This window comes from Diachasma alloeum, unplaced genomic scaffold, assembly GCF_001412515.2.
Source record: "Diachasma alloeum isolate Michigan unplaced genomic scaffold, Dall2.0 Dall_scaffold_00178, whole genome shotgun sequence".
Lineage (NCBI taxonomy): Eukaryota > Metazoa > Arthropoda > Insecta > Hymenoptera > Braconidae > Diachasma > Diachasma alloeum.
The window spans coordinates 624,734-636,789 of NW_021680344.1; the positions used below are offsets into that span (position 1 = coordinate 624,734).

At 36.1% G+C, this 12,056-nt stretch overlaps 1 protein-coding gene across 1 annotated transcript; it reads left to right on the forward strand.

Moving 5' to 3' along the window:
• Positions 1 to 251: 251 nt before the first annotated feature.
• Positions 252 to 7,435, forward strand: LOC107039251. Its single transcript, XM_015258775.1, has 3 exons — positions 252 to 362; positions 1,584 to 1,887; positions 6,826 to 7,435. Exons 1-3 carry the CDS (start codon positions 265 to 267, stop codon positions 7,216 to 7,218), a joined length of 795 nt encoding a protein of 264 aa, XP_015114261.1. The 5' UTR covers positions 252 to 264; the 3' UTR covers positions 7,219 to 7,435.
• The last annotated feature ends 4,621 nt before the right edge of the window (positions 7,436 to 12,056 follow it).

The window sequence follows — 12,056 nt, forward strand, 5'->3', positions numbered from 1 at the left end:
GTCTTAGATGCCTGTCTGAAAATACGAGTTGAATTTCCGGTAAATTTGCACAGATAATTATCCACAGATAATTATCCAATAAATGAAAAGAAAATGGTGATTTTTGATGACTTGACTCTTGAATGAAATAAAGATGAATTTCTCTAATGAGTTGACTAACTCGATAATTAAACAAGCATTTTACCGCGATAAGTTAACAATGATAATTTTCACACGCTAGAAGCGTCCGACCGGTGACGAAGTAATTGCTCTCGAGGAGCCCCGATGAATGCCGATGAAACTTTGACACGGCAAGTATCGATAAGTCTTCGACAAGTGATGAGAGACAACTTGAGTCTACGAAGGACGATGAGTAACTGCCCGTAAGACGAGTAAAAATAATATATCACGGCTATTTTCAATGAATCACGACTTCACCCGAATAATTAGGTCATACGATGAAAAAAGATCCTTAACAGATTCATGATTTAAGGTGAAACGGAACCATTGTATCTATATGAACTGTTAGAATTATGTTTTCTCCTACAATTATTAATTTTTATCCATGAAACTACTGAAAATAATGAAGAAGTTTCATAAATAAAAAATAATAATTGCAGGAGAAAACAATTCAATTTTTTTTCGCTGAAATTTCCAGTGCGTCTTCACTTTAATCAAGAAACTTATAGCTTGAAACTTTTCAAGAGCAAATATCTTGCCCTGCGAAGAAAAACTTTCATCTAGAAATTTTATACTTATGCTAAAGACGATTGTATTGATTGAGGAGAGTTCCGAAAATTCTTGGGATTTTTCCGATTAAACGCGAAACATTTTCTGAACAGTGTGTATAATCGGATCCTTTTGAAAATTCTTTATCGATATAGATGTGAAATCGAATTTCTTACGATTTTTCACGCGAGGGGCACCCTTCGTCGGAATCATCGGGAAAAGTCTTGCGATCGCCAGACTTTCCGATTGTTTTCTCTTCGTGCAGTTTCATTTTACAATAGATCCTACACTTATTCAACTTCGATCTGACTCTCAACCATGAGGATAATATCAAATGCATACCAGAGAAACTAACTAATTGTTCTGTTTCCGAGACACTTTCACAAATTCATTATCATCAACAAAAGCTTTAAGAGGTGTAAATATTTGAATTGAAAAGGAGAGAATAATGAAGCATTTCCAACGTATCCACATTTCCTCATCAATTTTAAATATGTCACTTCGTAGAGATAGTCATTTGTCATGAATACATAATCGTTTCTAAATTCACAATAAATTCCAGTATGAATATTTGATCATCCAATTTAAATCAACAGTAAACGTTTCTTAAATGCTAAAAACCCTCAAAACAATTGTCGACTGAAGAAAAAGTTGTGAAAAATGTCGTGCAGAAAATCACAGCATCGTTATTTGTTCACACTCTATCTGTCGTCTGTGCATAAATATAACATTGAGCATTGGATTGAATAAACACTAAAAGAAATTCAAGTTTACTTGTAATTTGAAGACTTCAAGAATTACGCTATAAATCATTCAAAAATGGCATTTTGTTATAAATCCAAACCTCAAAACTGTTGTGTGATGGACTCTGACAGCAAGAGTCATGGTCTGCGGATGGACCTGGAGGAGACAGTCAGTGAGATGGAAAAGCGTCATGGTGAATTGGCGAGTCGTCGTCATTATTTAACAGAAAAGATTATGAATTTGGAGAAGGCAATGCCTATTTTGGTGGCCCATAAATTTTGGAACTGCGGACAGAGGGACAATATTTCTTTTGAAAAGATACAGCAACTTGTTGATCAGTTATCACCATATCCTTACCCGAATTCTACTGAAAAACTCCTCAAAGAGACAAATGACAAGTTGAAACGTCTCGATGAAGAAACGAAGCAGTTGCATGTAGGTAGGACAGGCCTTCCGTATGTAATAGCAGGGTGAAGGCGTGTAAATGGACCTTTTTCAAACGTCAATAACGCGAGATTGGGAGAGTGCATAAAGAAAAGAAAAATCTCTAAAAGTTTATTTCAAAAATATATAGATTGAAGAACTCTTTTTCATATGCATAATTAATTTTATGATGAACGTTTTCTAGAACCAATGCTTAATTATTGTTTTTATTAGTTTTTGGACTGAATTTTGAAATGTTTTTCTAAAATCAACTCCGTAAAAAAAAAAAAAATCAACTCCGTTTTGTTGTAGTTTTCAGAAAATTCCAACTTTGAAGGAAAGAGAAGATATAATAAAATACCTTGTGTTTTAAGAAATTTCTCCGTTAAAAATGAACTTGAATTTATCAAAAATTTTTGATTAATTTCATACTATTTTTCAAAATCAAAAGCAGTTTTCTAGATTCTATAAAAATTCTGATGAGAAACTATTGTTTTTACACGCCTAATTTCAAATACTTTATAATAATGTTTCTGTAAAAATGTATGACAGAAACTACCGTTTCAAGACTTTTTATTTGTGTTTCCGAATGGAAGCTTTGTAATAATTGACTTTGATGATTTTCTAATTTTGCCTGGAAATGACGTAGAATGTCATGAAATGGCAATATGTGTATGTATGTCCGGACGTGTGTGCGAATTTTTCAGAAAATTTTGATAAATTTTGACAGAAAATGGGCGAAAGTTTAAACTAAAAATCGGAAATTTCGTCACATAATTGGTATTACTTTGGAGCACTTTTGGACGCAATTTCAGCTCAATCGGTCAAGGTAGTTTTCGAGATACAGCAATTTCTCACAAATCTTTTTTCCTCAATATCTCGACAACTACACAACTGAATTGAATTTTTTTGACTTCAAAATATTCCTTGATACCATCTACCAAATCAAATCAGAATATTACTATGTAACTAGGGACAGTCTAGTAATAATCAGCATTCTTCATTTTTATGAGGAAACTGTTCTGTGCACGATAAATCCCGAAGAAATTTAGATAGGATTTTGAAATTTGGTGAGATTGTAGCTCTTATATTACAGGATCGACCGATTCAACACATCCACATGGTATAGAACAATTCATCCAAAAAATTTTTTTTCTAAACAGTCACACATCGTCATTTTCATCATCATTTCATGGTCATTCTCGTTATCGTTCTCTGGGGGCTTATTCTCGACTTGTTTTTTTCTTGAAACGAGGAATTTTTTCTCATTAAAATTAATTCATTTTTTGTCGTTCTAATACGGAAAAAAATATACTTGTCTCAAGTATGTTATTCTTGATTCGAGTATAAAATATACTTGATTCAAGTATTTTTATACTCGAATAGGGGATGGGTGTTTCAATTCGAAGATGATTATTTCGTACTAGCCCGGATTGTATCAAGCGCTCTCAAGTCTAATATAAGGGGCAGACCCTAAGTGTGAGAATATAAGGGTAAAAAAATGGAGGTTAAACAATGATGGTCGGAATATTAGAGTCGAAAATTGAGGGTCAGAATGCTAAGGTTAAAGAAAGAGGTCAGAATATAAAAGTAAAAAGTGGATGTCAGGCAATGAGGGTCATATAAGGACTAAAAACGGCGATCAGGCATAGTATATGATTTACATTTGGACCCTCATTGCCTGACATCCACTTTTTGCTTCCGAATGGAAGCCTTGTATTTGACGGATTTTTCGATTCGCTAATTTTGATCGGAAATGGTGTAGAATGCCATGAAACGTGGAGGAATGGTGTTTTTACGTCATGTCTGTATGTATGTGTGTGACAACTTGGATTTTGGGTGAACAATTTTTCGAAAATTCAACATAAATACGGTGAAATCGGTGGATAGAAATCTGAAATTTTGGCTTCTGATAGCTATGAATGAACTCTATTTTGGCGCGCTGATTCAGCCCAATCGGCGCAGTAGTTCCTGAGATATATCAAGTTGTTTAAATTTTGTTTTTCATCAATATCTCGGAAACTACTGCACCGTTTTCATTTTTATTTTCAAAATATTCGGCTCGATGACCTCTATTCAGGCCAATCAAAACTTATATGCCGATCATAGAAAGTTTCAGAGATATTGCCGTTTTTCTGTTTTTTCGCTGAAAATCTTGTTCGCACGATAACTTGAGAGGAATTGGGTTAGCGAGTTGAAATTTGGTATGGTGCTAGCTCTTATAATAATAAAGGTTGGTATTTCAGCTGGGCGCAATCGGCCCAGAGGTTCCTGAGACATTCGACCTTTTGTGCAAATATGTTTTGTCAAATATCTCGCAAACTCCTTGACGGATTTGAGTTTTTTTTTCAAAATACTCGTCTGGATGGCCACTATCTAGATCAATCAAAATATATATATACCCGTCCGTACAAAATTACCGAGATATCGCCGTTTTTCTGTTTTTTGCTTCCGAATGGAAGCTTTGAAATCATTGGATTTTCACATTTTTTAATTTTGCTTGGAAACGATGTAGAATGGTCTGAAACGTAAAAATACGAAGTTTGGACACCGTGCGTGTCTGTGCTCACGGTCATCTCGTGGTCATTTTTTCGTAAATTAAACGAATAGAGGGCTAAAACAGTTCCAAAAAATTTGAAAGTTTGTCAGATATTTGGTATTGAATTGGAGTACCTCTGTGCCAAATTTCAGCCCGATCAGTCCATTTGTTTTTTAGAGAGACCAATTTGTATTTTTATCGTTTTTCGCGAAAATCTCAAAAACTATTGGACCAATTTCGATATTTTTTTTTCAAAATGTTCGTCTTCATGTCCTCTATCCGAGTCAATCAAAATATGTGTACCCGTTCATGCAAAGTTTTCAAGATATTTCGATTTTTCCGTTTTTCATAAAAAAAAAAGCTTGTACGCACTCTACCCCTCGCAAAAATCGAGATATCAACTTGAAAATTGGTATGAAGTTATCTCTTATTATCGTAACGTCGGTATTGAATATGAGCTAAATCGGTTGATTAGTTTCTGAGATATTCAATTTTGTGTTTAAATGTGTTTTATGTAATATATAAAAAAATATTCAATCGATTTCAATTTTTTTTTTCAAAATGTTCGTTTCAGTGTCTTTTATTCGAATCAATCAAAATACGTATAACCGTTTATACAGAGTTTTCGAGATATTTAGATTTTTCCGTTTTTCATAAAAAACTTGTACGCACTCTACCCCTCGCAAAAATCGAGATATCAACTTGAAAATTGGTATGAAGTTATCTCTTATTATCGTAACGTCGGTATTGAATATGAGCTAAATCGGTTGATTAGTTTCTGAGATATTCAATTTTGTGTTTAAATGTGTTTTATGTAATATATAAAAAAATATTCAATCGATTTCAATTTTTTTTTTCAAAATGTTCGTTTCAATGTCTTTTATCCGAATCAATCAAAATACGTATAACCGTTTATACAGAGTTTTCGAGATATTTAGATTTTTCCGTTTTTCATAAAAAACTTGTACGCACTCTACCCCTCGCAAAAATCGAGATATCAACTTGTTCTGTTTTTTCATCAACATCCTTGTACACGCGTTAACGTGTGACAAAATCGAGATATCCACTTGTTTTTCAAAATACTCGTCTCGATGTCATCTATCTAGGTCAATCAAAATATATGTACCCGTTTATACAAAGTTTTGGAGATTCATCTCAATTAATCAACTTCGTATAAGCGATTTTACATTTTTGGTGTTTCCTAAATTCCTTGTTCGCACTATAACTTGAAGAAAAATTGAGATAGGAATGGGACGTGAGAAAATAGTTTCTCCTGTAAATTGAAAAAGAGAATTGCTATTGATCCATTCGGAAGCTTACTACCAATGGAATTGGTAGAAATAAAAAATTAAAATACAAATAACACATAAAGTAACAGTCACATGCCTTCTGCAATATAAGAGCGGTCAGCTGCTTGTTTTTCTTTTTATTCTTCTATGCACGATACCGTGAGCAAAAACGAAGATAGCAAGCTGAAATTTGGTACGATCGTAGCTCTCATAATATGGAAGGTTCGGCTTTTGGGTGGGCGCGATCCATCGAGTGGTTTCGGAGATATTCAACTTTTTGTAATAAACGATTCCATCAAAAAGTTTAATATTTTCCTGTAGACACTCTACAGCATATGGGTGCTCGTCACAGGGATAGAGCGTATTATATTTGTTCAAACACGGGATTAATGGGATTAATGTTTTCGTTTGTGGAAAATGGTAAGTATCATAAGGTTTCTCCTTATTTTGAAAATATCTCGAAAACTACTCAAACGATTTCAATTTAAAAAAAATTTTTTGTGATACTTGCCTGAAAAGTTCACTTTTCGAAACCGTTTAGTGCCCATAAAGTGCTTGTTTTACGCACGGATTTTATGGTGGCATAGGTTTTCTTCAAATTCTTAGCAAAATCAAATTTTATTACGCTAAAAACCATTCGGAAGCCTACCATCAATTTATTGATGGCAAAGAAAATATTTAAAAAAATTAATGAGTGAGATGTTCACTGCCACATGCTCGCTGCCTCCTGCTTGTTTTACTTTTACATTCTGACCCCCATGTTTTGACTCTAATATTCTGGCCCTCATTTTTTAACCTCCACTTTTTGACCCTTATATTTTGACAGTTAGTCCCTGACTCTTATATTACACTTGAGAGGGCTTATTGTAACCCGGCCTGATACAAAAGAATCATCTTCGAATTGAAATACGTATCCTCCAATTGAGTGCAAAATATACTTGATTCGTAATTGATACGTGAACGATGTTTCCAGAATGCAAAATGGGACATAATTCATTGATATTATTTATTTGATAAAAATTGACGATTTCAAAAGATCTGTTTTACCTGACCTTCCCCTGTGAAAAATAAATCAGTGCAATAGATACGTAACTTGGCTATCTTTATTTGTTCGTTCACTAGGATAAAATAATAGAAACTGACATAAAAATAGAAGAGACTGGGATGGAATTGGAGTCGTTACTTCTGGTGAACAATGAATTGGATGAAAAGATCAAGTCTTCTGAGGCTAAAACGCTGGAAAAAGAACGGCGAGCGAAGGCATTTCCTGATTTACATGAAATTGATCCTGAGGATGTCGCGTGTCTCGGTAGAATTCGTCAACTTGTGCAGCAGGAGATACGTTTGAAAAATTGTATAAGTTCACTTGAGGATCGAGAGACTCGTATACAAGCCCAACTGAATCAATTACTGCCAGCCAAAAAAGAATCCAAGAAATGTCCGAAAAAGTGTTCCGAGAAATCAAGACGAGAGAACAAAAAAGTTGGAATTCTTTATACTTATATCAACGTATAAATATGCTTGGGGAACAAAAAATTCCAGTTAAAATTTCTCAATTTCAAAGCTCTATTCTATAAGAATCTAACGAGCTGAAAAACAGAAATAAGTAAAATTTTCAGTTACTAGGAGGAAATTTTCCTTGAAAATCCGACATAAAAGTTGTCGTTTTCACTAATTTTTACTCCAATCTAGGGTGAACAGGCCAATTGCTGGACGATTAAGGGAAATTCGAGTTTCGTGGTAGGATCTAAAATGGAAGAATCACCTGAGTGGGGATATGATGGCTTCCATACCTTCCAGAATGTTTTAATTAGCAGAAAAAATTATTTGAAGTGAAAATAATGAAACAAACGATAATTAAATTAAGAAATAGTTGAATGCAGCCGAAACCCCTAATTTCTGGACGACTGGGCCATATTTTTTTATTTATTAAATGTTGATCAATAGAAAGGTGAAATAATCAGTAGAATTTTCATTTCAGTTATGGAATATTCAATGCGAGTTGAAATCGTCCAGAAACCCTGTTCAGAAATTGACCTTTTTACCCTAGTATAATTGCATTTGAATTAAAGTATTTATGGCGGGGTGGGCATATAGGAGGTGAGACGGAAGGGCATTTATTGTTCTCTCGCAAAAAACCAATTGTCGAAAAAAAACGATATTTCAATAACAAATTTTCAATCTATTGCGACCATTTTTGTTAGAAATATTTTTTTTGTCATTCCGGCCGTAAGACAGCGTTTCACGGACGCGGAACGTCCGTGAATCTCTGCCTACGGCCGTCATGACAAAAAATATTGTTCGTCATACGGTCAAAAAAAACTTTTCTGACGAATATGATTGCAGCCCTCGCCTTCGGTTCGTGCTGCAAACCTCATATTCGCCAGAAAAGTTTTTTTCGGCCTAATGACGAAATATTCTATTTTCTATAGGATTTCCTATAGGAAATCCTATGGAGAATTTGAACATTTCCTAGAGGATTTTTCTGATAGGATTTCCTATCAGATTTCCCACAGAATTTTCTATAGGATTTCCTATAGGATTCTCTGTAGAATTTCCTATCAGATTAAGACCCGATCCTTGTGACCGATTGGTTTCGAGCATCAATGTTGTGTATTACTTTCTATAGGAAACCCTATAGTGAATTCTATAGGAAATCCTATAGGATTTTTTCATACGTGAACCCGTGTTAAAATGCATTTTTTTGAAAAATTCCGGTGTTTCACCTATTCTCCTCGGTTATCGAGATTTTGCATAGGTGTTGTCAAAAAAATTGAATGTGGATAAAAAAAATCATCCATTCCTTGACTTTTTTTCGACCCCCCTGATCACGCCATAAATACCTTGAAACGGATTTTCAGTTATTCTGCACGGAGAAAAAAATTTCAGAATTTTTCTGAAGAAATGCAGGCAAAAATTACCGTGCCGTCTGGTAACGTGGGTTGCAATTGTCCAGCGCCAGAAAAATTCCGGTGCTGCATAGTAAAAATTCCGCCACGGCACAATAAAAGCTTGATCCCTGACCGTTTTCTATTACATGACAAATTCTATTCAATAGTTAAAAATGAGTAAAGATTGTCATTCAGTATATCATGATATTAATTTTTTTAAACCTCTCCTCCATATCCTCTCTCCCATATTCAAAGAGAAATGCGCGACAAACGTACGTGAAACGTTTGATAGGCAAATGTATCTCTACAGCGTTATACACCTCATGGAGAGAAAATAAAGGGCACTTGTTTTATTTCTTAACCGTTTTATCACACCACTAATTAATATTTCATTGAATTGATATTATCAAAAACGTCAACCTGGGGTTTCAATGGGGAGGTATGTGAGAGTGGAGGCTAGAAGAGGCGGTGGAATAAATCATCTGGTCACGTTGAGTTGGTGTTCGTTGTTGCGGCGGGAGGACGAAGAGGGCCGAAATCTTACGAATGCGCGATCGGGTCCTAGGATTTTGACGGAGTGCCGGAAAAATTTGCTAACCAGTATCATAATTTTTCTCGTATTTCTCGTAAAAATTCATTGTCTCTTCGATTTTACCGTGCAGCACAAGAATTTTCCCCCGCATTTATCTGAAAAAATGACTCGTGCAACAGTATTTTTTCCTACTCTTTGCGGTACATTTTGACTGGAAAGACCATTCGAATCCACTTTACTGTGCGAGCACGGTAATTTATCTCGTACTTTTCTCTCCGTGTGGGGAACTCGTGTATTATGAATTCAGAACACCTAGGTTATTGAATCAGGAACACTCTGGTTTCTGATGATTTTTCCTGTTCTAAAATTAATCTACTCACGCTTCAATTATCTTATAAAATATCTCTGAAATTCCTCCTCCTCTGATCCATTTCGCGATCATTCTCTTTTAGAGCGAAAATTCTAAAGTTATGTAACACCCGTGACAAATTTGTGTAATCGATTTAACTCATACTAACACCTTTAAAATATATTTCTCCCCGATAAGGAGTGCATTTAGCATTCGAACCGTTGGTGTTTCGATGATGCAAGGAGAGTTTTTCTTTCCATCCTTGCAATTCAAAATTACGACATCATGACCGCAGAATAGCTCAGAGATGGAAAACTTTTCTTATGTTCTCTGACAATTATAATTATGTTATGTCTTAACCCCTCACGTACGGCGTCGATATCATGTATCAACCCGTATATTGTGCATTAAGGGCGGAAAGTCAAGACTTTCCGCCCGAGGTGCAAATGCGATTTTTTAACACGCCTGCAAAGGAAAGTTCGTATTACTTTCTGCCCTAGGGTGAAAAGTTACTCCCTTGAGCGGAAAGTCTTGATGAAAAGTCTTGACGGAAAGCCTTTGGGATCAACTTTCCACCCTAGGGCGGGAAGTGCTCACTTCCCTCCCGCTCATCAGGGAGGAAAGTATGAACTTTCTGTGCAGGGGTGTGAAAATAGTAGATTGTGCGCCAAGAGAGGAAAACAGGACATTCTAACCCGCATGTGGAAACATGCGGGTTTTGATGCCGTGTTTTCCTTCCTAGGTACACATTAGTATATTGTGCCCCTAGGGAGTAAAAGTATTTTCTGACGAATGTGACGTTATAACCCGAGCCGAAGGCGAGGGTTATAATCACATTCGTCAGAAAATACTTTTACTGCCGTGTGGCACACGATATTTTATGCCTCGAGGACTGAAAACCGCGATTTAACCGAGCAAAGCGAGTGATGCTTGCGACGTTTGATTCTCCAGAAGTATGACCATGACGAAGTTTGATCCTGGTGAGGTGAAACGGAAATCACTTATTTATTCCATTCGATTTACGATCAATCAGCCCTTGTTCTTAAAATTTCATAGACTACTGACTAGTAATTTTCAGAAGATAAATATTGAAAGTGATTTAGATGGAAAAAAATTATCAAATTTCACATTTCACAGAAAATTCCAAAATTTTAAGCAGCATTAAGACAAGAGTTTCTCAACTTATTAGAATGTTATACGAAAAAATGATACATTTAATGTTAAATTACGCTGAATTTCCAATTAATTGAAAATTCAAGATTATATTAGGTGTGTGACTTAATTTTTACAGATTTTTTCTTCGAGCTTAAAATTATATTTAAAATAGAAATATATTCGCGGTCTTTTCTGGTTTGAAAGGATCGGACAAAAGGTTTCAGAACACGGAACGAGAAGTCTATGTAAGTTACATAACCTTTCAGAATAGCAGAGTTTACGATGACAACTGATAAACAGCACATTCGGCACTGCATTTTATACGAATTCCAACGAGGAAAAAATTCTTCTGAAGCACGGGAATCAATGCGTAGTGTTTTTGGTGCCGACGTTGTAGCTTATGAAACGTGTAATTATTGGTACAAATGTTTTAGAAGTGGTGGTTTCGATCTGAGTGACCAGCCGCGTCCTGGACAGCCTCGAAAGTTTACAGATGCGGAACTGCAAGCTCTACTGGATGAAGACTCGCAACAAGACTCGCAAACGCAACAAGAGGTTGCAACTCAGGAGTCAACCGAACAGCTATTTCTAAGCGTTTACGTCAAATGGCAAAAATCTAAAAACTTGAAATGTAGGTCCCATATGTGTTGACCGAACACAACCTAGGTCAACGTATGAACACGTGCCTTTCACTGTTTGCCCGGCAACAACAAAAGAAGAATTGTGACGGGTGATGAAAAGTATATTTTTTACGAGAATCCCAAACGTAAAAAGTCGTGGGTAGATCCCGGACAATCCAGTACATCGACGCCGAAACAGAACATCCACTTAAAGAAGATTCTCCTGTGTGTCTGGTGGGACATGAAGGGTGTGCTTTATTACAAACTCCTGGAAACAGGTCAGACGGTGACTGCGGAACGCTACAGCCGACAACTGAACAAACTGAGCGAAGGACTTGATCGGAAAAGGCCATTTACGTTGCTCGCGCGACTCAGAAGACCCTCTTAAACTTGGGATGGGAAGTTCTCCCGCACGCGGCATATTCACTAGGGAGTCTATTCTCGAGTTGGTGAGTGGCTGAGCGTATACGTTCGACTCGTATGATTACACACGGATCTCCATGAGATCGTACGAATCGAACGTATACGCTCAGCCACTCACCGACTCGAGAATAGACTCCCTGACTTGGCCCCATCCGACTACCACTTGTTCCGGTCCATGCAGCACGCCCTAGTGGATAATAGTACATTAGAGTACAAGGGCACAAATTTCGTTTTCAACGAATGTGTAGTTTACAGGCCGAGCCGAAGGCGAGGTCTATATACACATTCGTTGAAAAAGAAATTTATTACCGAGTGCTCTATAATATTTTATATCAAGTCGTGCAGAAGTCGAGTTTTGAGCAAGCTGCGCGAAGCGCCTCGAC